The sequence below is a fragment of the Thunnus thynnus genome, chromosome 20, assembly GCF_963924715.1.
Source record: "Thunnus thynnus chromosome 20, fThuThy2.1, whole genome shotgun sequence".
NCBI classification, from domain to species: domain Eukaryota; kingdom Metazoa; phylum Chordata; class Actinopteri; order Scombriformes; family Scombridae; genus Thunnus; species Thunnus thynnus.
Genome location: NC_089536.1, coordinates 19,273,396 through 19,299,944, shown reverse-complemented (window position 1 = coordinate 19,299,944; position 26,549 = coordinate 19,273,396). Strand labels below are relative to the sequence as shown.

Genomic DNA, 26,549 nt, shown 5'->3' with positions numbered 1-26,549 from the left:
TTGTATGGCTATCAACGAGGGAAACACACGAAGTTTTGTACATTTGTCTTTATTTCATACTGAAAAATCCACATGAAAGAAAAAAAGAAAGAAAACTACAGCATCAAATTGACCACATGACATTATGAAATGATTGCTGATATTTGTTGGGACACACAGTGTTCACAGGTTTATTGTCGTCTGAGCAATAAACCTACAATAGAGGCTGTTATGATTTCATAACCACGCGTAGTTTATGGTCACCGAGAATGAGCCTGAAATGGAAGACAGACTTTTTGTTAAAATTTTTGGCATTTTATTTGTTCGGTTCAATCAATCAATCAATCAATCAATCAATTTTTATTTATATAGCGCCATATCACAACAGAAGTCATCTCAAGGCACTTTTCACATAGAGCAGGTCAAGACCGTACTCTTTAATATACAGAGACCCAACAATTCCCCCATGAGCAAGCACTTGGCGACAGCGGTAAGGAAAAACTCCCCTTTAACGGGTAGAAACCTCAAGCAGAACCCGGCTCTTGGTGGGCGGCCATCTGCTTTGACCGGTTGGGTTGAGAGAGAGAAAGAGAGAGGGAAAGGGGGAGGGGGAACAGAAGAAAAACAATCACAACAACAACAACAAGCACAAGCAGCAACAGTCAGGGAACAGCCAGGGAAGGATGCCATCAGGACTGTGAAGGACCGCGAAGGTTCGGCCCGGACTCAGGTTTTCCTGTGAGATGAGAAAGCACAAAAAACTCCGGGGAAGAAGCAAAGTTAGTGATGAATGCATACAGATGGAGAGGAGGAGGAGGAGAGAGGAGCTCATGCATCATGGGAAGTCCCCCAGCAGTCTAGGCCTATAGCAGCATAACTAAGGGCTGATCCAAGGCGAGCCTGGTCGGCCCTAACTATAAGCTTTATCAAAAAGGAAAGTTTTAAGCCTACTCTTAAACATAGAGAGGGTGTCTGCACCCCGGACTGAATCCGGTAGATGGTTCCAAAGAAGAGGAGCCTGATAGCTGAAGGCTCTGCCTCCCATTCTACTTTTAGAGACTGTAGGGACCACCAGTAAGCCTGCATACTGGGAGCGCAGTGTTCTAGTGGGATAATACGGTATTATGAGCTCTTCAAGATATGATGGTGCCTGACCATTAAGGGCTTTGTAAGTTAGGAGAAGGATTTTAAATTCTATTCTAGATTTTACAGGAAGACAATGTAGTGAAGCTAAAATGGGAGAAATGTGATCTCTTTTTCTAGTTTTAGTCAGAACACGTGCAGCTGCATTCTGGACCAGCTGGAGAGTCTTTAGAGACTTGTTAGGGCAGCCTGATAATAAGGAATTGCAATAATCCAGCCTAGAAGTAACAAATGCGTGAACTAGTTTTTCTGCATCTTTTAGGGACAGGATGTGCCTGATTTTTGTGATATTACGTAAGTGAAAAAAGGCAGTCCTTGAGATTTGATTTATGTGGGAGTTAAAGGACATATCCTGATCAAAGATAACTCCCAGATTCCTTACGGTGGTGCTGGAGGCCAGGGTTCATTCGTTCATGTTTTGGCTCCTCTTACCTGACTAAAGCAGCGGCCACCAGGCCTCCTCCTATGGGTCCGACCCAGTACACCCAGTGGTACACCCAGTAGTTGGTCATCACAGCCGGGCCAAAAGCCCTTGCAGGGTTCAGACATGTCCCTGATACATCACCCCTGCACCAAGAAACAAATAGTGAGCTGAATATTTTAGTGAAATACAATTTGAAAGTTTTGTTTGACAAAATCTAGAAATGTCAGCAAAAACTGATATAGCCTACAGTAAACTTTAAGTTTCATTCATAATAATTTGGTTTCAGAGTTTTCATGTTTTTCTGTTGGTAAGATTGGAAGTATATATATATTTTAATTAAAAAAATATAATGATAATTATCTGTCGCCAAGATCAGAAATATTTTAAAATAAAATAAAAAACTTTTTTTTTCTGGTACACCAACTTGCATTTAAAATCTATCTAGTCTGTTTTGTGTCATTGTAAATGAAAGTATCGGTTATTTAATTTTGCCACAATTAATGCATTAATGATTTTGAAATAATTAAGACATTCGCAAGTAAATATCTCAGAATTTATGCCAGAAAAAATAAACTATAAATACAAGTACATATTAAATTAAAGATAAAACTTATTCCCACTTTTCAAATAAAATATATAATGTCAAGAGAATAACATATTTTTGAGTTAAACTAATAAAAGTTAGTGTAAATGTTTAACACAGTACACATGATAATAAATGCGCAATGACAATAAACCTGACAATAAACTTTCCACACACACACACACATTATATGGTCATCGCCCTTTTATCTCACCCTGCCAGGACGTTAATGATGACAGTACAGCCCACCAGGAAAGGAGCCAGCGGGGTTTTCGTCTTGCCGTTGACTGCAACCAGCAGCACCACCATGGTGATCAAGCAGGTCATGGCCACCTCCCCGAAGAGGGCTCCGTACAGCTGGTTTTCTGACTTGAGGAAATCAAACGCGGCCCCTGTGGCGTTGATGTATCTCTCTGTAGGCGTCATAATCTGTGAAATGTAAGTGATGATGAGCATATTTTTTCTCTTCTTAAGGGTAAATCTGTTAAAATGTGCGCAAACTTTCAGATGACCTTTGACATTCCAGCTCCAAGCACTCCTCCAATCAGCTGGCTGACGAGGTAGGGTCCCACCATCGCCAGCTCCATGCCTCCACACAGGTAGATGGCAATAGTGAAGGGAGGGTTGAAATGGGAGCCACTGGAAAAAAGCAAGAGCAAATTTGAAAAAGGTGAGATCATGCAAACTGCAAGAGACACAAATGGTTGTTCAGCACATATTGCACACAAAAAAAGCATTGAAATTATGAACGCAACCACACTTTTACTAGTCTTTCATCCTTTACCTGATGTTATCCATGACTGCCACCATCACTGCCACTGCCAGTCCGTGCACCAGGGCTGGCTGCAGCCGTCCAGCTGCTGGCACGTTCTCGATGACAGACACACAGCCGATGAAAACGAAGAACATGGTCCCCACTATCTCCGCCAGGCAGGCTGGAACAGTTTCTCATATTTGTTGGGAGTTCTGGCCACGGGCGGCTTCCTGCCCCTCTCCATCAGAGTTGAATCTGTGTCTTCCATTTCCATTTTCTCAACTGCCATTGTTGCCTCTTTTTGCTTCTATTTCTTGTTCTGCTTGTGTTCCAGGTGTTTGCCTGCCTGTGCACCTCCCAGCACCTACAGTACACCTGACCCAGTCTGCAGACTAAGTTAAAGGCACTACAAGGTGTTGTGATTATTTATACCTATCAGCTGGCACACTGAACTGGAATTGCATCATAAGTCATAAAACATCAAAGGTGAAGGACACTCAAAGACTCATTGTATCAATACAGTCCAAACATGCCCTAAACTCAAGTTCTTTGACACCTTTAGATAGAGTCAAGCCAGGTAAGCTGGTGTAAAAGTTTCAAAACAAGAAACAAGCTGGCTGCTTGAGCATGACCTCAGACAGTGGGTCATGCACATACATACCTAGACTTACCAACAGTAGCCTAAAAGACAGACTTTTGTCATCAGCTTTTATGAGTAAGTTTTATGAGTGAGTGTGTTGAACTTGTGTTACAAAGGTAGATCAGATCAAACTCTTATATTGTTCTGCTAACACCTCTAGACTTTTACTTTTTTACTTTACTTTTACTAAGTTATACACAGTGGTGTGCATTATTCCAGTGCTGTACTTCAGTACGATTTTGAGGTACTTGTACTTTATTTGAGTAAATCTATTCCATGCTGCTTTTATACTTTGACATTTTATGATACTGAGAGTACTTCACTACATTTCAGAGGGAAATATTGTACTTTTTATTCCACCACATTCTAGTGACTAGTTATTTTGTAGATTGAAATTTTATATTAAACATTTACAAAATACAGTAAATTGTTAAAGCAACCTTTTTGGCTTATGACCCTTTCTTTGGTTAGTAGCCCCTACTTGTCACATTTCAGATGTCAGTTGTTTGCAGTTTCAACAAAGAGTGATTTCCTTTCTTAATTTCTCAGATGATTTCATTTAAATAACTGTTGAGGCCCAAAGAGGTAAAATTATTAAGATTGGAGAAAATTCCAAACCTGAATACAAATTTGTGAGGCAGAACTTTCCTAACCTATTAATCATCTCACAACCCTAAAGATTTATCTTGTGACCCTTTGGATAACTATCTGACTTAACATAAAGAAACTTAATCAAGCTTTCATTTGGTCTTTATTTTTTCATTGAGGAGACAAACAACATGTAAAACAGATGTTAGATCTCCTTTAGATGCCCACGTGTATGAGTGGGGGGGCTGATGCATTTAGTGGTACTTCCTGCCAAGAGCGAACACCACCACAGCCAGGAACTTCTGGAAGGCGCACTGAGTTTCGACAGTGAAAGCATCTCCCAGGTTGGCGGCGATGACGACGGTCAGACAGTCACCCAAAATCTATACAGTGTAAAAAAAACAAACAATTAAATGGCTTTCATGCTGTATTTTAGACAAGAAAACAAAAAAAGTACATTCGGCATCACGGAAGACTGCATTTTGATATGCAAACTTGCTGTAGAATATGTCTACATTAAATATGGACTTTTTAAAATGTGCATAGGTGCATTTGCAGAAAAGGTGTGAAGGGATGAAGGTTTACCCTGAAGTTGTCGGGGTCAACGTGCAGCTTGTCAGAGTGCAGGACGCTCAGTTCGGAATAGGCTTCGTTGATGTTGTCCATGTTCTTCACAGCCCTGTCCAGACCGTGCAGCACCTTGACGCCATGGGCAGCGATTTTGGCGTTGCCCTTGATGGCGTCAGGGCTGGAGAGGTCACCATAGGCGCCGAAGTACCTCTGAGTCCAGGGGTACACAATCAGACACCTGCAGGGGAAGAAACCGGTGAGTTGGATGGATTCTCTTGGATTTAATACATTTTCTATTCATCACTAATCTTTCATGCATTACATTCTTCATTTCACAAAGAGCAGATCCCATACCTGGCCAGAGCCTTGGGGCCAATGTCTTCATAGTTCAGGTTGGCAAAGATGCCAGCGATGATGCTGCGCTCCTGCTGAGTCCACTCAACCATGATGGCTCTTGATTAATGTTTGTTCAGGCTTGAAAGTAAAGGCTGAATTGATGCATCAGCTTGACCTCTGTCTATTTGAATGCCTCAAAGCACCGCCCACCCCCAGCTGTGATTGGCTGGAGATGAAACGTTGCAGATAAATGCAGACGTCTAGAAGTTTCTGGATGTTCTGATACTGATCCAGTGTTTTTACTGATTCGTAGAAATGTTTTTCAGGCCCAGTTAAAATAATTGTCACACTACACCCTCAGAAAAAAACAGTTCATCATCAGTTAAACATGCGGTTTTTTCATTAGGTTGGATTTATGCTTACTGCAGAGTCAAACACTTGGGCAGAGATCTTGTGCTTGTTGAAGAAAAGCAAATCAACTTAATTTAGGGTCGTTTTCTTGTTTGAAATGAATTATTTTCCCAATTCAAAAAAAGTCAGGACAAAATGTGCATTAAGTTTGATTTCTTGCACTTTTTCAGTTTTTAAGACATTGGATTTTAGAAAATCTTTTCAGAATGTGCTCTATTTCCACTTTTACTTGCGGGATAGGCCTACTTTTCACCACTCAGAGCAATGATTCAATCCTTAGGCATTTCTCTGAGCTCTTTTGACTTTGTTACTTTGTTGTTATTACTCAGCAAGCATCATTTGTCGGAGTTAAAGCAGCAGTTAAAAAAAAAATCCTTGGTGATTCAAACCATGTTCATTTTATCATTACCTGTAGTCATTTGTTTAAAAATAACAAAAGCAACCGAAATACATGTGTTAATATTTCAGTGATGGCAACAGAAAACTGGAACAAACAGTGTATGAACGACATATGCAGATATGTCTCAATATTATTAGAGTATTTCTCAAAAATCCAAGACTTCTGGTTAATATACTTGAGTACAAATATAAACTGATTAAATGAGACATATACAGCTTCTTATAAGTGATTAAAAATAACCTTAATGTGTGTTTGTTCATTAGACTTCATGGATGTCACTGAATTCATTCAAACATGTCTTTCTTTGCCAAACAGTTGGAGAGTTTTCATGCCAGAGCTTTATCTATAAAACCACACTCCCCAGCAGCGCCCAAATGCAGCCACTGGCCAATTTATGTATGTTTTGATTAAGCAAATACCGTTGATTAAGGTTACTTGCGCTTCTTCCTCCCACTGATAAGAACTTCGTTTATGTTAGAAGCCAAAAACGCCCAATTAAAGACAAATTAACTGACTAATTCATCTTAGTTCACAATGGTGTTCACAGCTGCACAATAATGAGAATTACATTTTTTCACTCATTAGGAAATTATTCATTACGTGCATACAGCTTCTGTATTTTGTTGTAGCTTAGTAGACTGTAATTTACTGTTACTACTACTTTTGTAGTTATTTCAAAAAGGTTCAGTGCGGAATGTGCAAATCTGATTTATTGCGTCCATAGATGTCTCAACTCTTCTGCCTTCTTCTGTCTGCTTTTATAAAAAAAATTCTGGAAATTGAACAAACCTCCCTAAATGCACTCCACGAGTTAATTGTATCTATTTAGTGTGAAAAATAAAACAAATGTGAATCAAAGCCTAGTTTTCGTGTACAGGCTTGTATTTAAAGAATGTGAAGAATAAACCTGTCAACAGAAAATCCTCCTTTGTTTTAAGAGTTGTTGGATAGTTTGTGAAGAAGCACCTTGCATGCCTTTAGGACATGTAATCAAGTCATAATTGTTAATAAAAGTAAATGGAATGATGAAAATATGTCATATGTGTCTCATTTACCGCATTAACCTCAGCTTTTAAATATTGTTGAGGAACTATGAATTGTTTAGATCATTCACGTCACTCACTGGGGCTTTAACTCCAACCCTGTGAGTGTGGCAGAGTCCCTCCGCCTGACGTCACTGCCTGAATCGTTTGACCCGAGATGACCTCCTGCACCCCTGGTAAGCTCAGCTGCATATTCTCTAGTTTCAAAACAGAAAACCAAACGTAAGCGTGCTTAAGCATATGGTCATATTTTCTGCCAAATGATTCCCCTGTTGCAACCCGCTGATATCGTCTCTCAGCTGGCATCTCGCCACTGGAGTGTTTATCAACTGGGGTGGAAGGGTCCCACCTGCGTCAGTGGACGCGGCGTGGCATATGTCCACGTGGGTGTGACTCTTCGGCCAACTGAATTTAAGGTGATCGGACTCAGGTAGAGAGAACCAAGTCAACATGACAACACTGAGTGACAAAGACAAGTCCACCGTCAAGGCGCTGTGGGGAAAGATCTCCAAGTCAGCGGACGCCATCGGTGCTGACGCTCTGGGCAGGTAAGCCTCATAGATTAATTACAGGAAATTTACAACAAATGTAGTTTTAATACATACTTTAAACTTTGTGTCAGCGATTTGTATGACTGATGAAAGGCCTGACATCGCGCCTGTCACTGATGGGAGTATTAACGCAACAAAATCTGGGCTCTAATCTGCAATTTGGTCACATTCATTTAAACGTTTAGTTACTTCGTTTCTTAAATTGTCTAGTAGTGAATTTTTTTCCAACTTAAAAAAGTGATAAGCATGTCTGATTTTGAAACAATGAAACTATTTAGAATTTAATTTAATTACAGTAACATCATTGACACTGAAGGCACTTTTTAAATAACAAGGAAAATCAGATATGATTCTGTTGTTGGGTTCTTGTGGAGAGCTGTTGTCCCCACTAATTATTTCCATCATATTAAAACTCTGCTGCTCCAGGTGAGGCTCGAACTCACAACCTCGGCATTTCTCGGCTGAATACTGTCATATAAGTACCGCGCGCTGACCGATTGCGCCACTAGAGCCATATTTTTCTTCGAGTTCTATGTCATAATTGCGTTTGTTTGCGCTCGAAGTTGACCCGGCTCTCCAACATAACCACCACTTCTCTTCATCTCCACTTCCACAGGATGCTCGCCGTCTACCCGCAAACCAAGACCTACTTCTCCCACTGGCCTGACATGAGCCCCGGCTCTGGCCCCGTGAAGGCCCACGGAAAGAAGGTGATGGGTGGAGTCGCTCTGGCTGTGACCAAGATCGATGACCTGACTACCGGTCTCGGCGATCTCAGCGAGCTGCACGCCTTCAAGATGAGGGTTGACCCTTCCAACTTCAAGGTGAGACATCATGTCATGTCTTCATGATATCAGTGATGTGTGCTGAGATTACGTTCATATGCGTTCACATGCGTTCTCGCTAACATGACTTGTGCACTAATTACGCAGATGTGCCGCACAATTTTAAATTTCAACAAGCCATAAAGTGTAAATTAAAGTTTTAAAATCTTAGTTTCCGTTTTATGAGCAAAATAAATAAGTCATCTTTGCTGGTATACCTTGCTTTATTGAAACTCTCGGTAGAGTTTTGCAGTGTAAACAATATATTTGTTTCCTCTGTCATCTGCAGATCCTGTCTCACTGCATTCTGGTGGTGATCGCCAACATGTTCCCCAAGGAATTCACCCCGGATGCCCACGTCTCCTTGGATAAATTCCTGGCCTCCGTGGCTCTGGCTCTCGCAGAGAGATACCGCTAAACTGCCCGCAATGGGAATGCGGTCTGCCATACACGATTCACCATGTTAACTCATGGTGAAAAATGAAATAATAAACTGCATGCCGCACAGCACTCATATTGTGTCTTTTATGTCTCCTCATCAATTCATACATGCGCGAGTCACTGTGTATATCACTGGTTTATTTTATAGTTGTATGGCTATCAACGAGGGAAACACACGAAGTTTTGTACATTTGTCTTTATTTCATACTGAAAAATCCACATGAAAGAAGAAAAAAAAAGAAAACTACAGCATCAAATTGACCACATGACATTATGAAATGATTGCTGATATTTGTTGGGACACACAGTGTTCACAGGTTTATTGTCGTCTGAGCAATAAACCTACAATAGAGGCTGTTATGATTTCATAACCACGCGTAGTTTATGGTCACCGAGAATGAGCCTGAAATGGAAGACAGACTTTTTGTTAAAATTTTTGGAATTTTATTTGTTCGGTTCATTCGTTCATGTTTTGGCTCCTCTTACCTGACTAAAGCAGCGGCCACCAGGCCTCCTCCTATGGGTCCGACCCAGTACACCCAGTGGTACACCCAGTAGTTGGTCATCACAGCCGGGCCAAAAGCCCTTGCAGGGTTAGGACATGTCCCTGATACATCACCCCTGCACCAAGAAACAAATAGTGAGCTGAATATTTTAGTGAAATACAATTTGAAAGTTTTGTTTGACAAAATCTAGAAATGTCAGCAAAAACTGATATAGCCTACAGTAAACTTTAAGTTTCATTCATAATAATTTGGTTTCAGAGTTTTCATGTTTTTCTGTTGGTAAGATTGGAAGTATATATATATTTTAATTAAAAAAATATAATGATAATTATCTGTCGCCAAGATCAGAAATATTTTAAAATAAAATAAAAAACTTTTTTTTCTGGTACACCAACTTGCATTTAAAATCTATCTAGTCTGTTTTGTGTCATTGTAAATGAAAGTATCGGTTATTTAATTTTGCCACAATTAATGAATTAATGATTTTGAAATAATTAAGACATTAGCAAGTAAATATCTCAGAATTTATGCCAGAAAAAATAAACTATAAATACAAGTACATATTAAATTAAAGATAAAACTTATTCCCACTTTTCAAATAAAATATATAATGTCAAGAGAATAACATATTTTTGAGTTAAACTAATAAAAGTTAGTGTAAATGTTTAACACAGTACACATGATAATAAATGCGCAATGACAATAAACCTGACAATAAACTTTCCACACACACACACACATTATATGGTCATCGCCCTTTTATCTCACCCTGCCAGGACGTTAATGATGACAGTACAGCCCACCAGGAAAGGAGCCAGCGGGGTTTTCGTCTTGCCGTTGACTGCAACCAGCAGCACCACCATGGTGATCAAGCAGGTCATGGCCACCTCCCCGAAGAGGGCTCCGTACAGCTGGTTTTCTGACTTGAGGAAATCAAACGCGGCCCCTGTGGCGTTGATGTATCTCTCTGTAGGCGTCATAATCTGTGAAATGTAAGTGATGATGAGCATATTTTTTCTCTTCTTAAGGGTAAATCTGTTAAAATGCGCACAAACTTTCAGATGACCTTTGACATTCCAGCTCCAAGCACTCCTCCAATCAGCTGGCTGACGAGGTAGGGTCCCACCATCGCCAGCTCCATGCCTCCACACAGGTAGATGGCAATAGTGAAGGGAGGGTTGAAATGGGAGCCACTGGAAAAAAGCAAGAGCAAATTTGAAAAAGGTGAGATCATGCAAACTGCAAGAGACACAAATGGTTGTTCAGCACATATTGCACACAAAAAAAGCATTGAAATTATGAACGCAACCACACTTTTACTAGTCTTTCATCCTTTACCTGATGTTATCCATGACTGCCACCATCACTGCCACTGCCAGTCCGTGCACCAGGGCTGGCTGCAGCCGTCCAGCTGCTGGCACGTTCTCGATGACAGACACACAGCCGATGAAAACGAAGAACATGGTCCCCACTATCTCCGCCAGGCAGGGCTGGAACAGTTTCTCATATTTGTTGGGAGTTCTGGCCACGGGCGGCTTCCTGCCCCTCTCCATCAGAGTTGAATCTGTGTCTTCCATTTCCATTTTCTCAACTGCCATTGTTGCCTCTTTTTGCTTCTATTTCTTGTTCTGCTTGTGTTCCAGGTGTTTGCCTGCCTGTGCACCTCCCAGCACCTACAGTACACCTGACCCAGTCTGCAGACTAAGTTAAAGGCACTACAAGGTGTTGTGATTATTTATACCTATCAGCACGCACACTGAACTGGAATTGCATCATAAGTCATAAAACATCAAAGGTGAAGGATACTCAAAGACTCATTGTATCAATACAGTCCAAACATGCCCTAAACTCAAGTTCTTTGACACCTTTAGATAGAGTCAAGCCAGGTAAGCTGGTGTAAAAGTTTCAAAACAAGAAACAAGCTGCTTGAGCATGACCTCAGACAGTGGGTCATGCACATACATACCTAGACTTACCAACAGTAGCCTAAAAGACAGACTTTTGTCATCAGCTTTTATGAGTAAGTTTTATGAGTGAGTGTGTTGAACTTGTGTTACAAAGGTAGATCAGATCAAACTCTTATATTGTTCTGCTAACACCTCTAGACTTTTACTTTTTTACTTTACTTTTACTAAGTTATACACAGTGGTGTGCATTATTCCAGTGCTGTACTTCAGTACGATTTTGAGGTACTTGTACTTTATTTGAGTAAATCTATTCCATGCTGCTTTTATACTTTGACATTTTATGATACTGAGAGTACTTCACTACATTTCAGAGGGAAATATTGTACTTTTTATTCCACCACATTCTAGTGACTAGTTATTTTGTAGATTGAAATTTTATATTAAACATTTACAAAATACAGTAAATTGTTAAAGCAACCTTTTTGGCTTATGACCCTATCTTTGGTTAGTAGCCCCTACTTGTCACATTTCAGATGTCAGATGTTTGCAGTTTCAACAAAGAGTGATTTCCTTTCTTAATTTCTCAGATGATTTCATTTAAATAACTGTTGAGGCCCAAAGAGGTAAAATTATTAAGATTGGAGAAAATTCCAAACCTGAATACAAATTTGTGAGGCAGAACTTTCCTAACCTATTAATCATCTCACAACCCTAAAGATTTATCTTGTGACCCTTTGGATAACTATCTGACTTAACATAAAGAAACTTAATCTAGCTTTCATTTGGTCTTTATTTTTTCATTGAGGAGACAAACAACATGTAAAACAGATGTTAGATCTCCTTTAGATGCCCACGTGTATGAGTGGGGGGGCTGATGCATTTAGTGGTACTTCCTGCCAAGAGCGAACACCACCACAGCCAGGAACTTCTGGAAGGCGCACTGAGTTTCGACAGTGAAAGCATCTCCCAGGTTGGCGGCGATGACGACGGTCAGACAGTCACCCAAAATCTATACAGGGTAAAAAAAACAAACAATTAAATGGCTTTCATGCTGTATTTTAGACAAGAAAACAAAAAAAGTACATTCGGCATCACGGAAGACTGCATTTTGATATGCAAACTTGCTGTAGAATATGTCTACATTAAATATGGACTTTTTAAAATGTGCATAGGTGCATTTGCAGAAAAGGTGTGAAGGGATGAAGGTTTACCCTGAAGTTGTCGGGGTCAACGTGCAGCTTGTCAGAGTGCAGGACGCTCAGTTCGGAATAGGCTTCGTTGATGTTGTCCATGTTCTTCACAGCCCTGTCCAGACCGTGCAGCACCTTGACGCCATGGGCAGCGATTTTGGCGTTGCCCTTGATGGCGTCAGGGGTGGAGAGGTCACCATAGGCGCCGAAGTACCTCTGAGTCCAGGGGTACACAATCAGACACCTGCAGGGGAAGAAACCGGTGAGTTGGATGGATTCTCTTGGATTTAATACATTTTCTATTCATCACTAATTTTTCATGCATTACATTCTTCATTTCACAAAGAGCAGATCCCATACCTGGCCAGAGCCTTGGGGCCAATGTCTTCATAGTTCAGGTTGGCAAAGATGCCAGCGATGATGCTGCGCTCCTGCTGAGTCCACTCAACCATGATGGCTCTTGATTAATGTTTGTTCAGGCTTGAAAGTAAAGGCTGAATTGATGCATCAGCTTGACCTCTGTCTATTTGAATGCCTCAAAGCACCGCCCACCCCCAGCTGTGATTGGCTGGAGATGAAATGTTGCAGATAAATGCAGACGTCTAGAAGTTTCTGGATGTTCTGATACTGATCCAGTGTTTTTACTGATTCGTAGAAATGTTTTTCAGGCCCAGTTAAAATAATTGTCACACTACACCCTCAGAAAAAAACAGTTCATCATCAGTTAAACATGCGGTTTTTTCATTAGGTTGGATTTATGCTTACTGCAGAGTCAAACACTTGGGCAGAGATCTTGTGCTTGTTGAAGAAAAGCAAATCAACTTAATTTAGGGTCGTTTTCTTGTTTGAAATGAATTATTTTCACAATTCAAAAAAAGTCAGGACAAAATGTGCATTAAGTTTGATTTCTTGCACTTTTTCAGTTTTTAAGACATTGGATTTTAGAAAATCTTTTCAGAATATGCTCTATTTCCACTTTTACTTGCGGGATAGGCCTACTTTTCACCACTCAGAGCAATGATTCAATCCTTAGGCATTTCTCTGAGCTCTTTTGACTTTGTTACTTTGTTGTTATTACTCAGCAAGCATCATTTGTCGAAGTTAAAGCAGCAGTTAAAAAAAAAAATCCTTGGTGATTCAAACCATGTTCATTTTATCATTACCTGTAGTCATTTGTTTAAAAATAACAAAAGCAACCGAAATACATGTGTTAATATTTCAGTGATGGCAACAGAAAACTGGAACAAACAGTGTATGAACGACATATGCAGATATGTCTCAATATTATTAGAGTATTTCTCAAAAATCCAAGACTTCTGGTTAATATACTTGAGTACAAATATAAACTGATTAAATGAGACATATACAGCTTCTTATAAGTGATTAAAAATAACCTTAATGTGTGTTTGTTCATTAGACTTCATGGATGTCACTGAATTCATTCAAACATGTCTTTCTTTGCCAAACAGTTGGAGAGTTTTCATGCCAGAGCTTTATCTATAAAACCACACTCCCCAGCAGCGCCCCCTCCACCCATGCAGCCACTGGCCAATTTATGTATGTTTTGATTAAGCAAATACCGTTGATTAAGGTTACTTGCGCTTCTTCCTCCCACTGATGAGAACTTCGTTTATGTTAGAAGCCAAAAACGCCCAATTAAAGACAAATTAACTGACTAATTCATCTTAGTTCACAATGGTGTTCACAGCTGCACAATAATGAGAATTACATTTTTTCACTCATTAGGAAATTATTCATTACGTGCATACAGCTTCTGTATTTTGTTGTAGCTTAGTAGACTGTAATTTACTGTTACTACTACTTTTGTAGTTATTTCAAAAAGGTTCAGTGCGGAATGTGCAAATCTGATTTATTGTGTCCATAGATGTCTCAACTCTTCTGCCTTCTTCTGTCTGCTTTTATAAAAAAAATTCTGGAAATTGAACAAACCTCCCTAAATGCACTCCACGAGTTAATTGTATCTATTTAGTGTGAAAAATAAAACAAATGTGAATCAAAGCCTAGTTTTCGTGTACAGGCTTGTATTTAAAGAATGTGAAGAATAAACCTGTCAACAGAAAATCCTCCTTTGTTTTAAGAGTTGTGGGATAGTTTGTGAAGAAGCACCTTGCATGCCTTTAGGACATGTAATCAAGTCATAATTGTTAATAAAAGTAAATGGAATGATGAAAATATGTCATATGTGTCTCATTTACCGCATTAACCTCAGCTTTTAAATATTGTTTAGGAACTATGAATTGTTTAGATCATTCACGTCACTCACTGGGGCTTTAACTCCAACCCTGTGAGTGTGGCAGAGTCCCTCCGCCTGACGTCACTGCCTGAATCGTTTGACCCGAGATGACCTCCTGCACCCCTGGTAAACTCAGCTGCATATTCTCTAGTTTCAAAACAGAAAACCAAACGTAAGCGTGCTTAAGCATATGGTCATATTTTCTGCCAAATGATTCCCCTGTTGCAACCCGCTGATATCGTCTCTCAGCTGGCATCTCGCCACTGGAGTGTTTATTAGCTGGGGTGGAAGGGTCCCACCTGCGTCAGTGGACGCGGCGTGGCATATGTCCACGTGGGTGTGACTCTTCGGCCAACTGAATTTAAGGAGATCCCCCCAAACAAATTGGAGTTCATCGGATTCAGGTAGAGAGAACCAAGTCAACATGACAACACTGAGTGACAAAGACAAGTCCACCGTCAAGGCGCTGTGGGGAAAAATCTCCAAGTCAGCGGACGCCATCGGTGCTGACGCTCTGGGCAGGTAAGCCTCAAGTAATAAAACTTTGTGTCTGCAGCCGGTCAGCGATTTGTGTGACTGATGAAAGGCCTGACATCGCGCCTGTCACTGATGGGAGTATTAACGCAACAAAATCTGGGCTCTAATCTGCAATTTGGTCACATTCATTTAAACGTTTAGTTACTTCGTTTCTTAAATTGTCTAGTAGTGAATTTGTTCCAACTTAAAAAAAGTGATAAGCATGTCTGATTTTGAAACAATGAAACTATTTAGAATTTAATTTAATTACAGTAACATCATTGACACTGAAGGCACTTTTTAAATCACAAGGAAAATCAGATATGATTCTGTTGTTGGGTTCTTGTGGAGAGCTGTTGTCCCCACTAATTATTTCCATCATATTAAAACTCTGCTGCTCCAGGTGAGGCTCGAACTCACAACCTCGGCATTTCTCGGCTGAATACTGTCATATAAGTACCGCGCGCTGACCGATTGCGCCACTAGAGCCATATTTTTCTTCGAGTTCTATGTCATAATTGCGTTTGTTTGCGCTCGAAGTTGACCCGGTTCTCCAACATAATCACCACTTCTCTTCATCTCCACTTCCACAGGATGCTCGCCGTCTACCCGCAAACCAAGACCTACTTCTCCCACTGGCCTGACATGAGCCCCGGCTCTGGCCCCGTGAAGGCCCACGGAAAGAAGGTGATGGGTGGAGTCGCTCTGGCTGTGACCAAGATCGATGACCTGACTACCGGTCTCGGCGATCTCAGCGAGCTGCACGCCTTCAAGATGAGGGTTGACCCTTCCAACTTCAAGGTGAGACATCATGTCATGTCTTCATGATATCAGTGATGTGTGCTGAGATTACGTTCATATGCGTTCACATGCGTTCTCGCTAACATGACTTGTGCACTAATTACGCAGATGTGCCGCACATTTTTAAATTTCAACAAGCCATAAAGTGTAAATTAAAGTTTTAAAATCTTAGTTTCCGTTTTATGAGCAAAATAAATAAGTCATCTTTGCTGGTATACCTTGCTTTATTGAAACTCTCGGTAGAGTTTTGCAGTGTAAACAATATATTTGTTTCCTCTGTCATCTGCAGATCCTGTCTCACTGCATTCTGGTGGTGGTCGCCAAAATGTTCCCCAAGGAATTCACCCCGGATGCCCACGTCTCCTTGGATAAATTCCTGGCCTCCTTGGCTCTGGCTCTCGCAGAGAGATACCGCTAAACTGCCCGCAATGGGAATGCGGTCTGCCATACACGATTCACCATGTTAACTCATGGTGAAAAATGAAATAATAAACTGCATGCCGCACAGCACTCATATTGTGTCTTTTATGTCTCCTCATCAATTCATACATGTGCAAGTCACTGTGTATATCACTGGTTTATTTTATAGTTGTATGGCTATCAACGAGGGAAACACACGAAGTTTTGTACATTTGTCTTTATTTCATACTGAAAAATCCACATGAAAGGAAAAAAAAAGAAAACTACAGCATCAAATTGACCACATGACATTATGAAATGATTGCTGATATTTGTTGGGACACACAGTGTTCACAGGTTTATTGTCGTCTGAGCAATAAACCTACAATAGAGGCTGTTATGATTTCATAACCACGCGTAGTTTATGGTCACCGAGAATGAGCCTGAAATGGAAGACAGACTTTTTGTTAAAAATTTTGGCATTTTATTTGTTCGGTTCATTCGTTCATGTTTTGGCTCCTCTTACCTGACTAAAGCAGCGGCCACCAGGCCTCCTCCTATGGGTCCGACCCAGTACACCCAGTGGTACACCCAGTAGTTGGTCATCACAGCCGGGCCAAAAGCCCTTGCAGGGTTAGGACATGTCCCTGATACATCACCCCTGCACCAAGAAACAAATAGTGAGCTGAATATTTTAGTGAAATACAATTTGAAAGTTTTGTTTGACAAAATCTAGAAATGTCAGCAAAAACTGATATAGCCTACAGTAAACTTTAAGTTTCATTCATAATAATTTGGTTTCAGAGTTTTCATGTTTTTCTGTTGGTAAGATTGGAAGTATATATATATTTTAATTAAAAAAATATAATGATAATTATCTGTCGCCAAGATCAGAAATATTTTAAAATAAAATAAAAAACTTTTTTTTTCTGGTACAGCAACTTGCATTTAAAATCTATCTAGTCTGTTTTGTGTCATTGTAAATGAAAGTATCGGTTATTTAATTTTGCCACAATTAATGAATTAATGATTTTGAAATAATTAAGACATTAGCAAGTAAATATCTCAGAATTTATGCCAGAAAAAATAAACTATAAATACAAGTACATATTAAATTAAAGATAAAACTTATTCCCACTTTTCAAATAAAATATATAATGTCAAGAGAATAACATATTTTTGAGTTAAACTAATAAAAGTTAGTGTAAATGTTTAACACAGTACACATGATAATAAATGCGCAATGACAATAAACCTGACAATAAACTTTCCACACACACACACACATTATATGGTCATCGCCCTTTTATCTCACCCTGCCAGGACGTTAATGATGACAGTACAGCCCACCAGGAAAGGAGCCAGCGGGGTTTTCGTCTTGCCGTTGACTGCAACCAGCAGCACCACCATGGTGATCAAGCAGGTCATGGCCACCTCCCCGAAGAGGGCTCCGTACAGCTGGTTTTCTGACTTGAGGAAATCAAACGCGGCCCCTGTGGCGTTGATGTATCTCTCTGTAGGCGTCATAATCTGTGAAATGTAAGTGATGATGAGCATATTTTTTCTCTTCTTAAGGGTAAATCTGTTAAAATGTGCGCAAACTTTCAGATGACCTTTGACATTCCAGCTCCAAGCACTCCTCCAATCAGCTGGCTGACGAGGTAGGGTCCCACCATCGCCAGCTCCATGCCTCCACACAGGTAGATGGCAATAGTGAAGGGAGGGTTGAAATGGGAGCCACTGGAAAAAAGCAAGAGCAAATTTGAAAAAGGTGAGATCATGCAAACTGCAAGAGACACAAATGGTTGTTCAGCACATATTGCACACAAAAAAAGCATTGAAATTATGAACGCAACCACACTTTTACTAGTCTTTCATCCTTTACCTGATGTTATCCATGACTGCCACCATCACTGCCACTGCCAGTCCGTGCACCAGGGCTGGCTGCAGCCGTCCAGCTGCTGGCACGTTCTCGATGACAGACACACAGCCGATGAAAACGAAGAACATGGTCGCCACTATCTCCGCCAGGCAGGCTGGAACAGTTTCTCATATTTGTTGGGAGTTCTGGCCACGGGCGGCTTCCTGCCCCTCTCCATCAGAGTTGAATCTGTGTCTTCCATTTCCATTTTCTCAACTGCCATTGTTGCCTCTTTTTGCTTCTATTTCTTGTTCTGCTTGTGTTCCAGGTGTTTGCCTGCCTGTGCACCTCCCAGCACCTACAGTACACCTGACCCAGTCTGCAGACTAAGTTAAAGGCACTACAAGGTGTTGTGATTATTTATACCTATCAGCACGCACACTGAACTGGAATTGCATCATAAGTCATAAAACATCAAAGGTGAAGGATACTCAAAGACTCATTGTATCAATACAGTCCAAACATGCCCTAAACTCAAGTTCTTTGACACCTTTAGATAGAGTCAAGCCAGGTAAGCTGGTGTAAAAGTTTCAAAACAAGAAACAAGCTGGCTGCTTGAGCATGACCTCAGACAGTGGGTCATGCACATACATACCTAGACTTACCAACAGTAGCCTAAAAGACAGACTTTTGTCATCAGCTTTTATGAGTAAGTTTTATGAGTGAGTGTGTTGAACTTGTGTTACAAAGGTAGATCAGATCAAACTCTTATATTGTTCTGCTAACACCTCTAGACTTTTACTTTTTTACTTTACTTTTACTAAGTTATACACAGTGGTGTGCATTATTCCAGTGCTGTACTTCAGTACGATTTTGAGGTACTTGTACTTTATTTGAGTAAATCTATTCCATGCTGCTTTTATACTTTGACATTTTATGATACTGAGAGTACTTCACTACATTTCAGAGGGAAATATTGTACTTTTTATTCCACCACATTCTAGTGACTAGTTATTTTGTAGATTGAAATTTTATATTAAACATTTACAAAATACAGTAAATTGTTAAAGCAACCTTTTTGGCTTATGACCCTTTCTTTGGTTAGTAGCCCCTACTTGTCACATTTCAGATGTCAGATGTTTGCAGTTTCAACAAAGAGTGATTTCCTTTCTTAATTTCTCAGATGATTTCATTTAAATAACTGTTGAGGCCCAAAGAGGTAAAATTATTAAGATTGGAGAAAATTCCAAACCTGAATACAAATTTGTGAGGCAGAACTTTCCTAACCTATTAATCATCTCACAACCCTAAAGATTTATCTTGTGACCCTTTGGATAACTATTTGACTTAACATAAAGAAACTTAATCAAGCTTTCATTTGGTCTTTATTTTTTCATTGAGGAGACAAACAACATGTAAAACAGATGTTAGATCTCCTTTAGATGCCCACGTGTATGAGTGGGGGGGCTGATGCATTTAGTGGTACTTCCTGCCAAGAGCGAACACCACCACAGCCAGGAACTTCTGGAAGGCGCACTGAGTTTCGACAGTGAAAGCATCTCCCAGGTTGGCGGCGATGACGACGGTCAGACAGTCACCCAAAATCTATACAGGGTAAAAAAAACAAACAATTAAATGGCTTTCATGCTGTATTTTAGACAAGAAAACAAAAAAAGTACATTCGGCATCACGGAAGACTGCATTTTGATATGCAAACTTGCTGTAGAATATGTCTACATTAAATATGGACTTTTTAAAATGTGCATAGGTGCATTTGCAGAAAAGGTGTGAAGGGATGAAGGTTTACCCTGAAGTTGTCGGGGTCAACGTGCAGCTTGTCAGAGTGCAGGACGCTCAGTTCGGAATAGGCTTCGTTGATGTTGTCCATGTTCTTCACAGCCCTGTCCAGACCGTGCAGCACCTTGACGCCATGGGCAGCGATTTTGGCGTTGCCCTTGATGGCGTCAGGGGTGGAGAGGTCACCATAGGCGCCGAAGTACCTCTGAGTCCAGGGGTACACAATCAGACACCTGCAGGGGAAGAAACCGGTGAGTTGGATGGATTCTCTTGGATTTAATACATTTTCTATTCATCACTAATCTTTCATGCATTACATTCTTCATTTCACAAAGAGCAGATCCCATACCTGGCCAGAGCCTTGGGGCCAATGTCTTCATAGTTCAGGTTGGCAAAGATGCCAGCGATGATGCTGCGCTCCTGCTGAGTCCACTCAACCATGATGGCTCTTGATTAATGTTTGTTCAGGCTTGAAAGTAAAGGCTGAATTGATGCATCAGCTTGACCTCTGTCTATTTGAATGCCTCAAAGCACCGCCCACCCCCAGCTGTGATTGGCTGGAGATGAAACGTTGCAGATAAATGCAGACGTCTAGAAGTTTCTGGATGTTCTGATACTGATCCAGTGTTTTTACTGATTCGTAGAAATGTTTTTCAGGCCCAGTTAAAATAATTGTCACACTACACCCTCAGAAAAAAACAGTTCATCATCAGTTAAACATGCGGTTTTTTCATTAGGTTGGATTTATGCTTACTGCAGAGTCAAACACTTGGGCAGAGATCTTGTGCTTGTTGAAGAAAAGCAAATCAACTTAATTTAGGGTCGTTTTCTTGTTTGAAATGAATTATTTTCCCAATTCAAAAAAAGTCAGGACAAAATGTGCATTAAGTTTGATTTCTTGCACTTTTTCAGTTTTTAAGACATTGGATTTTAGAAAATCTTTTCAGAATATGCTCTATTTCCACTTTTACTTGCGGGATAGGCCTACTTTTCACCACTCAGAGCAATGATTCAATCCTTAGGCATTTCTCTGAGCTCTTTTGACTTTGTTACTTTGTTGTTATTACTCAGCAAGCATCATTTGTCGAAGTTAAAGCAGCAGTTAAAAAAAAAAATCCTTGGTGATTCAAACCATGTTCATTTTATCATTACCTGTAGTCATTTGTTTAAAAATAACAAAAGCAACCGAAATACATGTGTTAATATTTCAGTGATGGCAACAGAAAACTGGAACAAACAGTGTATGAACGACATATGCAGATATGTCTCAATATTATTAGAGTATTTCTCAAAAATCCAAGACTTCTGGTTAATATACTTGAGTACAAATATAAACTGATTAAATGAGACATATACAGCTTCTTATAAGTGATTAAAAATAACCTTAATGTGTGTTTGTTCATTAGACTTCATGGATGTCACTGAATTCATTCAAACATGTCTTTCTTTGCCAAACAGTTGGAGAGTTTTCATGCCAGAGCTTTATCTATAAAACCACACTCCCCAGCAGCGCCCCCTCCACCCATGCAGCCACTGGCCAATTTATGTATGTTTTGATTAAGCAAATACCGTTGATTAAGGTTACTTGCGCTTCTTCCTCCCACTGATGAGAACTTCGTTTATGTTAGAAGCCAAAAACGCCCAATTAAAGACAAATTAACTGACTAATTCATCTTAGTTCACAATGGTGTTCACAGCTGCACAATAATGAGAATTACATTTTTTCACTCATTAGGAAATTATTCATTACGTGCATACAGCTTCTGTATTTTGTTGTAGCTTAGTAGACTGTAATTTACTGTTACTACTACTTTTGTAGTTATTTCAAAAAGGTTCAGTGCGGAATGTGCAAATCTGATTTATTGTGTCCATAGATGTCTCAACTCTTCTGCCTTCTTCTGTCTGCTTTTATAAAAAAAATTCTGGAAATTGAACAAACCTCCCTAAATGCACTCCACGAGTTAATTGTATCTATTTAGTGTGAAAAATAAAACAAATGTGAATCAAAGCCTAGTTTTCGTGTACAGGCTTGTATTTAAAGAATGTGAAGAATAAACCTGTCAACAGAAAATCCTCCTTTGTTTTAAGAGTTGTGGGATAGTTTGTGAAGAAGCACCTTGCATGCCTTTAGGACATGTAATCAAGTCATAATTGTTAATAAAAGTAAATGGAATGATGAAAATATGTCATATGTGTCTCATTTACCGCATTAACCTCAGCTTTTAAATATTGTTGAGGAACTATGAATTGTTTAGATCATTCACGTCACTCACTGGGGCTTTAACTCCAACCCTGTGAGTGTGGCAGAGTCCCTCCGCCTGACGTCACTGCCTGAATCGTTTGACCCGAGATGACCTCCTGCACCCCTGGTAAACTCAGCTGCATATTCTCTAGTTTCAAAACAGAAAACCAAACGTGAGCGTGCTTAAGCATATGGTCATATTTTCTGCCAAATGATTCCCCTGTTGCAACCCGCTGATATCGTCTCTCAGCTGGCATCTCGCCACTGGAGTGTTTATTAGCTGGGGTGGAAGGGTCCCACCTGCGTCAGTGGACGCGGCGTGGCATATGTCCACGTGGGTGTGACTCTTCGGCCAACTGAATTTAAGGAGATCCCCCCAAACAAATTGGAGTTCATCGGATTCAGGTAGAGAGAACCAAGTCAACATGACAACACTGAGTGACAAAGACAAGTCCACCGTCAAGGCGCTGTGGGGAAAAATCTCCAAGTCAGCGGACGCCATCGGTGCTGACGCTCTGGGCAGGTAAGCCTCAAGTAATAAAACTTTGTGTCTGCAGCCGGTCCGCGATTTGTGTGACTGATGAAAGGCCTGACATCGCGCCTGTCACTGATGGGAGTATTAACGCAACAAAATCTGGGCTCTAATCTGCAATTTGGTCACATTCATTTAAACGTTTAGTTACTTCGTTTCTTAAATTGTCTAGTAGTGAATTTTTTTCCAACTTAAAAAAGTGATAAGCATGTCTGATTTTGAAACAATGAAACTATTTAGAATTTAATTTAATTACAGTAACATCATTGACACTGAAGGCACTTTTTAAATCACAAGGAAAATCAGATATGATTCTGTTGTTGGGTTCTTGTGGAGAGCTGTTGTCCCCACTAATTATTTCCATCATATTAAAACTCTGCTGCTCCAGGTGAGGCTCGAACTCACAACCTCGGCATTTCTCGGCTGAATACTGTCATATAAGTACCGCGCGCTGACCGATTGCGCCACTAGAGCCATATTTTTCTTCGAGTTCTATGTCATAATTGCGTTTGTTTGCGCTCGAAGTTGACCCGGTTCTCCAACATAATCACCACTTCTCTTCATCTCCACTTCCACAGGATGCTCGCCGTCTACCCGCAAACCAAGACCTACTTCTCCCACTGGCCTGACATGAGCCCCGGCTCTGGCCCCGTGAAGGCCCACGGAAAGAAGGTGATGGGTGGAGTCGCTCTGGCTGTGACCAAGATCGATGACCTGACTACCGGTCTCGGCGATCTCAGCGAGCTGCACGCCTTCAAGATGAGGGTTGACCCTTCCAACTTCAAGGTGAGACATCATGTCATGTCTTCATGATATCAGTGATGTGTGCTGAGATTACGTTCATATGCCTTCACATGCGTTCTCGCTAACATGACTTGTGCACTAATTACGCAGATGTGCCGCACAATTTTAAATTTCAACAAGCCATAAAGTGTAAATTAAAGTTTTAAAATCTTAGTTTCCGTTTTATGAGCAAAATAAATAAGTCATCTTTGCTGGTATACCTTGCTTTATTGAAACTCTCGGTAGAGTTTTGCAGTGTAAACAATATATTTGTTTCCTCTGTCATCTGCAGATCCTGTCTCACTGCATTCTGGTGGTGGTCGCCAAAATGTTCCCCAAGGAATTCACCCCGGATGCCCACGTCTCCTTGGATAAATTCCTGGCCTCCGTGGCTCTGGCTCTCGCAGAGAGATACCGCTAAACTGCCCGCAATGGGAATGCGGTCTGCCATACACGATTCACCATGTTAACTCATGGTGAAAAATGAAATAATAAACTGCATGCCGCACAGCACTCATATTGTGTCTTTTATGTCTCCTCATCAATTCATACATGTGCAAGTCACTGTGTATATCACTGGTTTATTTTATAGTTGTATGGCTATCAACGAGGGAAACACACGAAGTTTTGTACATTTGTCTTTATTTCATACTGAAAAATCCACATGAAAGGAAAAAAAAAAAGAAAACTACAGCATCAAATTGACCACATGACATTATGAAATGATTGCTGATATTTGTTGGGACACACAGTGTTCACAGGTTTATTGTCGTCTGAGCAATAAACCTACAATAGAGGCTGTTATGATTTCATAACCACGCGTAGTTTATGGTCACCGAGAATGAGCCTGAAATGGAAGACAGACTTTTTGTTAAAAATTTTGGCATTTTATTTGTTCGGTTCATTCGTTCATGTTTTGGCTCCTCTTACCTGACTAAAGCAGCGGCCACCAGGCCTCCTCCTATGGGTCCGACCCAGTACACCCAGTGGTACACCCAGTAGTTGGTCATCACAGCCGGGCCAAAAGCCCTTGCAGGGTTCAGACATGTCCCTGATACATCACCCCTGCACCAAGAAACAAATAGTGAGCTGAATATTTTAGTGAAATACAATTTGAAAGTTTTGTTTGACAAAATCTAGAAATGTCAGCAAAAACTGATATAGCCTACAGTAAACTTTAAGTTTCATTCATAATAATTTGGTTTCAGAGTTTTCATGTTTTTCTGTTGGTAAGATTGGAAGTATATATATATTTTAATTAAAAAAATATAATGATAATTATCTGTCGCCAAGATCAGAAATATTTTAAAATAAAATAAAAAACTTTTTTTTTCTGGTACACCAACTTGCATTTAAAATCTATCTAGTCTGTTTTGTGTCATTGTAAATGAAAGTATCGGTTATTTAATTTTGCCACAATTAATGCATTAATGATTTTGAAATAATTAAGACATTCGCAAGTAAATATCTCAGAATTTATGCCAGAAAAAATAAACTATAAATACAAGTACATATTAAATTAAAGATAAAACTTATTCCCACTTTTCAAATAAAATATATAATGTCAAGAGAATAACATATTTTTGAGTTAAACTAATAAAAGTTAGTGTAAATGTTTAACACAGTACACATGATAATAAACGCGCCATGACAATAAACCTGACAATAAACTTTCCACACACACACACACATTATATGGTCATCGCCCTTTTATCTCACCCTGCCAGGACGTTAATGATGACAGTACAGCCCACCAGGAAAGGAGCCAGCGGGGTTTTCGTCTTGCCGTTGACTGCAACCAGCAGCACCACCATGGTGATCAAGCAGGTCATGGCCACCTCCCCGAAGAGGGCTCCGTACAGCTGGTTTTCTGACTTCAGGATATCAAACGCGGCCCCTGTGGCGTTGATGTATCTCTCTGTAGGCGTCATAATCTGTGAAATGTAAGTGATGATGAGCATATTTTTTCTCTTCTTAAGGGTAAATCTGTTAAAATGTGCGCAAACTTTCAGATGACCTTTGACATTCCAGCTCCAAGCACTCCTCCAATCAGCTGGCTGACGAGGTAGGGTCCCACCATCGCCAGCTCCATGCCTCCACACAGGTAGATGGCAATAGTGAAGGGAGGGTTGAAATGGGAGCCACTGGAAAAAAGCAAGAGCAAATTTGAAAATGGTGTTTAAAAAGGTGAGATCATGCAAACTGCAAGAGACACAAATGGTTGTTCAGCACATATTGCACACAAAAAATGCATTGAAATTATGAACGCAACCACACTTTTACTAGTCTTTCATCCTTTACCTGATGTTATCCATGACTGCCACCATCACTGCCACTGCCAGTCCGTGCACCAGGGCTGGCTGCAGCCGTCCAGCTGCTGGCACGTTCTCGATGACAGACACACAGCCGATGAAAACGAAGAACATGGTCCCCACTATCTCCGCCAGGCAGGGCTGGAACAGTTTCTCATATTTGTTGGGAGTTCTGGCCACAGGCGGCTTCCTGCCCCTCTCCATCAGAGTTGAATCTGTGTCTTCCATTTCCATTTTCTCAACTGCCATTGTTGCCTCTTTTTGCTTCTATTTCTTGTTCTGCTTGTGTTCCAGGTGTTTGCCTGCCTGTGCACCTCCCAGCACCTACAGTACACCTGACCCAGTCTGCAGACTAAGTTAAAGGCACTACAAGGTGTTGTGATTATTTATACCTATCAGCACGCACACTGAACTGGAATTGCATCATAAGTCATAAAACATCAAAGGTGAAGGACACTCAAAGACTCATGGTATCAATACAGTCCAAACATGCCCTAAACTCAAGTTCTTTGACACCTTTAGATAGAGTCAAGCCAGGTAAGCTGGTGTAAAAGTTTCAAAACAAGAAACAAGCTGCTTGAGCATGACCTCAGACAGTGGGTCATGCACATACAAACCTAGACTTACCAACAGTAGCCTAAAAGACAGACTTTTGTCATCAGCTTTTATGAGTAAGTTTTATGAGTGAGTGTGTTGAACTTGTGTTACAAAGGTAGATCAGATCAAACTCTTATATTGTTCTGCTAACACCTCTAGACTTTT

General features: G+C 40.4%; 8 protein-coding genes, 3 non-coding genes and 2 pseudogenes across 11 annotated transcripts; 3 read left to right on the top strand and 10 right to left on the bottom strand.

Annotated features, from left to right (window-relative positions):
- Positions 1-81: 81 nt before the first annotated feature.
- LOC137172533 (aquaporin-8-like) lies at positions 82-4,113 on the bottom strand (annotated as a pseudogene).
- Positions 4,114-4,255: 142 nt separating this feature from the next.
- Positions 4,256-5,193, bottom strand: LOC137172538 (hemoglobin subunit beta-like). The gene is made up of 3 exons (XM_067577025.1): positions 5,036-5,193; positions 4,697-4,919; positions 4,256-4,494 (listed from the first exon to the last, which is right to left on the bottom strand). Exons 1-3 carry the CDS (start codon positions 5,125-5,127, stop codon positions 4,366-4,368), a joined length of 444 nt encoding a protein of 147 aa, XP_067433126.1. The 5' UTR covers positions 5,128-5,193; the 3' UTR covers positions 4,256-4,365.
- Positions 5,194-7,259: 2,066 nt separating this feature from the next.
- On the top strand, positions 7,260-8,756 carry LOC137172543 (hemoglobin subunit alpha-like). Its single transcript, XM_067577030.1, has 3 exons — positions 7,260-7,419; positions 8,039-8,246; positions 8,536-8,756. The coding sequence occupies exons 1-3, from the start codon at positions 7,322-7,324 to the stop codon at positions 8,662-8,664; spliced, it is 435 nt and encodes a 144-aa protein (XP_067433131.1). The 5' UTR covers positions 7,260-7,321; the 3' UTR covers positions 8,665-8,756.
- On the bottom strand, positions 7,841-7,934 carry trnai-uau (transfer RNA isoleucine (anticodon UAU)). The gene is made up of 2 exons: positions 7,897-7,934; positions 7,841-7,876 (listed from the first exon to the last, which is right to left on the bottom strand). It is a non-coding gene; the product is annotated as a tRNA-Ile (tRNA).
- Positions 8,757-8,888: 132 nt separating the features above from the next.
- Positions 8,889-11,721, bottom strand: LOC137172534 (aquaporin-8-like). Its single transcript, XM_067577021.1, has 5 exons — positions 10,532-11,721; positions 10,260-10,386; positions 9,962-10,176; positions 9,174-9,308; positions 8,889-9,090 (listed from the first exon to the last, which is right to left on the bottom strand). The coding sequence occupies exons 1-5, from the start codon at positions 10,789-10,791 to the stop codon at positions 9,045-9,047; spliced, it is 783 nt and encodes a 260-aa protein (XP_067433122.1). The 5' UTR covers positions 10,792-11,721; the 3' UTR covers positions 8,889-9,044.
- Positions 11,722-11,872: 151 nt separating this feature from the next.
- On the bottom strand, positions 11,873-12,808 carry LOC137172536 (hemoglobin subunit beta). The gene is made up of 3 exons (XM_067577023.1): positions 12,651-12,808; positions 12,312-12,534; positions 11,873-12,109 (listed from the first exon to the last, which is right to left on the bottom strand). The coding sequence occupies exons 1-3, from the start codon at positions 12,740-12,742 to the stop codon at positions 11,981-11,983; spliced, it is 444 nt and encodes a 147-aa protein (XP_067433124.1). The 5' UTR covers positions 12,743-12,808; the 3' UTR covers positions 11,873-11,980.
- Positions 12,809-14,897: 2,089 nt separating this feature from the next.
- LOC137172542 (hemoglobin subunit alpha-like) lies at positions 14,898-16,371 on the top strand. The gene is made up of 3 exons (XM_067577028.1): positions 14,898-15,066; positions 15,654-15,861; positions 16,151-16,371. The coding sequence occupies exons 1-3, from the start codon at positions 14,969-14,971 to the stop codon at positions 16,277-16,279; spliced, it is 435 nt and encodes a 144-aa protein (XP_067433129.1). The 5' UTR covers positions 14,898-14,968; the 3' UTR covers positions 16,280-16,371.
- On the bottom strand, positions 15,456-15,549 carry trnai-uau (transfer RNA isoleucine (anticodon UAU)). The gene is made up of 2 exons: positions 15,512-15,549; positions 15,456-15,491 (listed from the first exon to the last, which is right to left on the bottom strand). It is a non-coding gene; the product is annotated as a tRNA-Ile (tRNA).
- A 171-nt stretch (positions 16,372-16,542) lies between the features above and the next one.
- On the bottom strand, positions 16,543-19,345 carry LOC137172535 (aquaporin-8-like; annotated as a pseudogene).
- A 142-nt stretch (positions 19,346-19,487) lies between these two features.
- Positions 19,488-20,425, bottom strand: LOC137172537 (hemoglobin subunit beta). The gene is made up of 3 exons (XM_067577024.1): positions 20,268-20,425; positions 19,929-20,151; positions 19,488-19,726 (listed from the first exon to the last, which is right to left on the bottom strand). Exons 1-3 carry the CDS (start codon positions 20,357-20,359, stop codon positions 19,598-19,600), a joined length of 444 nt encoding a protein of 147 aa, XP_067433125.1. The 5' UTR covers positions 20,360-20,425; the 3' UTR covers positions 19,488-19,597.
- Positions 20,426-22,476: 2,051 nt separating this feature from the next.
- Positions 22,477-23,988, top strand: LOC137172541 (hemoglobin subunit alpha). Its single transcript, XM_067577027.1, has 3 exons — positions 22,477-22,683; positions 23,271-23,478; positions 23,768-23,988. The coding sequence occupies exons 1-3, from the start codon at positions 22,586-22,588 to the stop codon at positions 23,894-23,896; spliced, it is 435 nt and encodes a 144-aa protein (XP_067433128.1). The 5' UTR covers positions 22,477-22,585; the 3' UTR covers positions 23,897-23,988.
- Positions 23,073-23,166, bottom strand: trnai-uau (transfer RNA isoleucine (anticodon UAU)). Its single transcript has 2 exons — positions 23,129-23,166; positions 23,073-23,108 (listed from the first exon to the last, which is right to left on the bottom strand). It is a non-coding gene; the product is annotated as a tRNA-Ile (tRNA).
- A 167-nt stretch (positions 23,989-24,155) lies between the features above and the next one.
- On the bottom strand, positions 24,156-26,386 carry LOC137172532 (aquaporin-8-like). Its single transcript, XM_067577020.1, has 5 exons — positions 25,777-26,386; positions 25,493-25,619; positions 25,195-25,409; positions 24,406-24,540; positions 24,156-24,322 (listed from the first exon to the last, which is right to left on the bottom strand). The coding sequence occupies exons 1-5, from the start codon at positions 26,034-26,036 to the stop codon at positions 24,277-24,279; spliced, it is 783 nt and encodes a 260-aa protein (XP_067433121.1). The 5' UTR covers positions 26,037-26,386; the 3' UTR covers positions 24,156-24,276.
- Positions 26,387-26,549: the final 163 nt, after the last annotated feature.

Coding starts and splice junctions, on each gene's coding strand:
- LOC137172538 (XM_067577025.1), bottom strand. CDS start 5,127: ATGGTTGAGTGGACTCAGCAGGAGCGCAGCATCATCGCTGGCATCTTT. Junction 4,920..5,035: donor GGCCCCAAGGCTCTGGCCAG/GTATGGGATCTG, acceptor CTTCCCCTGCAG/GTGTCTGATTGTGTACCCCT. Junction 4,495..4,696: donor TTGACCCCGACAACTTCAGG/GTAAACCTTCAT, acceptor TACACTGTATAG/ATTTTGGGTGACTGTCTGAC.
- LOC137172543 (XM_067577030.1), top strand. CDS start 7,322: ATGACAACACTGAGTGACAAAGACAAGTCCACCGTCAAGGCGCTGTGG. Junction 7,420..8,038: donor GGTGCTGACGCTCTGGGCAG/GTAAGCCTCATA, acceptor CCACTTCCACAG/GATGCTCGCCGTCTACCCGC. Junction 8,247..8,535: donor TTGACCCTTCCAACTTCAAG/GTGAGACATCAT, acceptor TGTCATCTGCAG/ATCCTGTCTCACTGCATTCT.
- LOC137172534 (XM_067577021.1), bottom strand. CDS start 10,791: ATGGCAGTTGAGAAAATGGAAATGGAAGACACAGATTCAACTCTGATG. Junction 10,387..10,531: donor GCAGTCATGGATAACATCAG/GTAAAGGATGAA, acceptor GCTTTTTTCCAG/TGGCTCCCATTTCAACCCTC. Junction 9,309..9,961: donor ATCATTAACGTCCTGGCAGG/GTGAGATAAAAG, acceptor TTCTTGGTGCAG/GGGTGATGTATCAGGGACAT.
- LOC137172536 (XM_067577023.1), bottom strand. CDS start 12,742: ATGGTTGAGTGGACTCAGCAGGAGCGCAGCATCATCGCTGGCATCTTT. Junction 12,535..12,650: donor GGCCCCAAGGCTCTGGCCAG/GTATGGGATCTG, acceptor CTTCCCCTGCAG/GTGTCTGATTGTGTACCCCT. Junction 12,110..12,311: donor TTGACCCCGACAACTTCAGG/GTAAACCTTCAT, acceptor TACCCTGTATAG/ATTTTGGGTGACTGTCTGAC.
- LOC137172542 (XM_067577028.1), top strand. CDS start 14,969: ATGACAACACTGAGTGACAAAGACAAGTCCACCGTCAAGGCGCTGTGG. Junction 15,067..15,653: donor GGTGCTGACGCTCTGGGCAG/GTAAGCCTCAAG, acceptor CCACTTCCACAG/GATGCTCGCCGTCTACCCGC. Junction 15,862..16,150: donor TTGACCCTTCCAACTTCAAG/GTGAGACATCAT, acceptor TGTCATCTGCAG/ATCCTGTCTCACTGCATTCT.
- LOC137172537 (XM_067577024.1), bottom strand. CDS start 20,359: ATGGTTGAGTGGACTCAGCAGGAGCGCAGCATCATCGCTGGCATCTTT. Junction 20,152..20,267: donor GGCCCCAAGGCTCTGGCCAG/GTATGGGATCTG, acceptor CTTCCCCTGCAG/GTGTCTGATTGTGTACCCCT. Junction 19,727..19,928: donor TTGACCCCGACAACTTCAGG/GTAAACCTTCAT, acceptor TACCCTGTATAG/ATTTTGGGTGACTGTCTGAC.
- LOC137172541 (XM_067577027.1), top strand. CDS start 22,586: ATGACAACACTGAGTGACAAAGACAAGTCCACCGTCAAGGCGCTGTGG. Junction 22,684..23,270: donor GGTGCTGACGCTCTGGGCAG/GTAAGCCTCAAG, acceptor CCACTTCCACAG/GATGCTCGCCGTCTACCCGC. Junction 23,479..23,767: donor TTGACCCTTCCAACTTCAAG/GTGAGACATCAT, acceptor TGTCATCTGCAG/ATCCTGTCTCACTGCATTCT.
- LOC137172532 (XM_067577020.1), bottom strand. CDS start 26,036: ATGGCAGTTGAGAAAATGGAAATGGAAGACACAGATTCAACTCTGATG. Junction 24,541..25,194: donor ATCATTAACGTCCTGGCAGG/GTGAGATAAAAG, acceptor TTCTTGGTGCAG/GGGTGATGTATCAGGGACAT. Junction 24,323..24,405: donor GTGGCCGCTGCTTTAGTCAG/GTAAGAGGAGCC, acceptor CTTCCATTTCAG/GCTCATTCTCGGTGACCATA.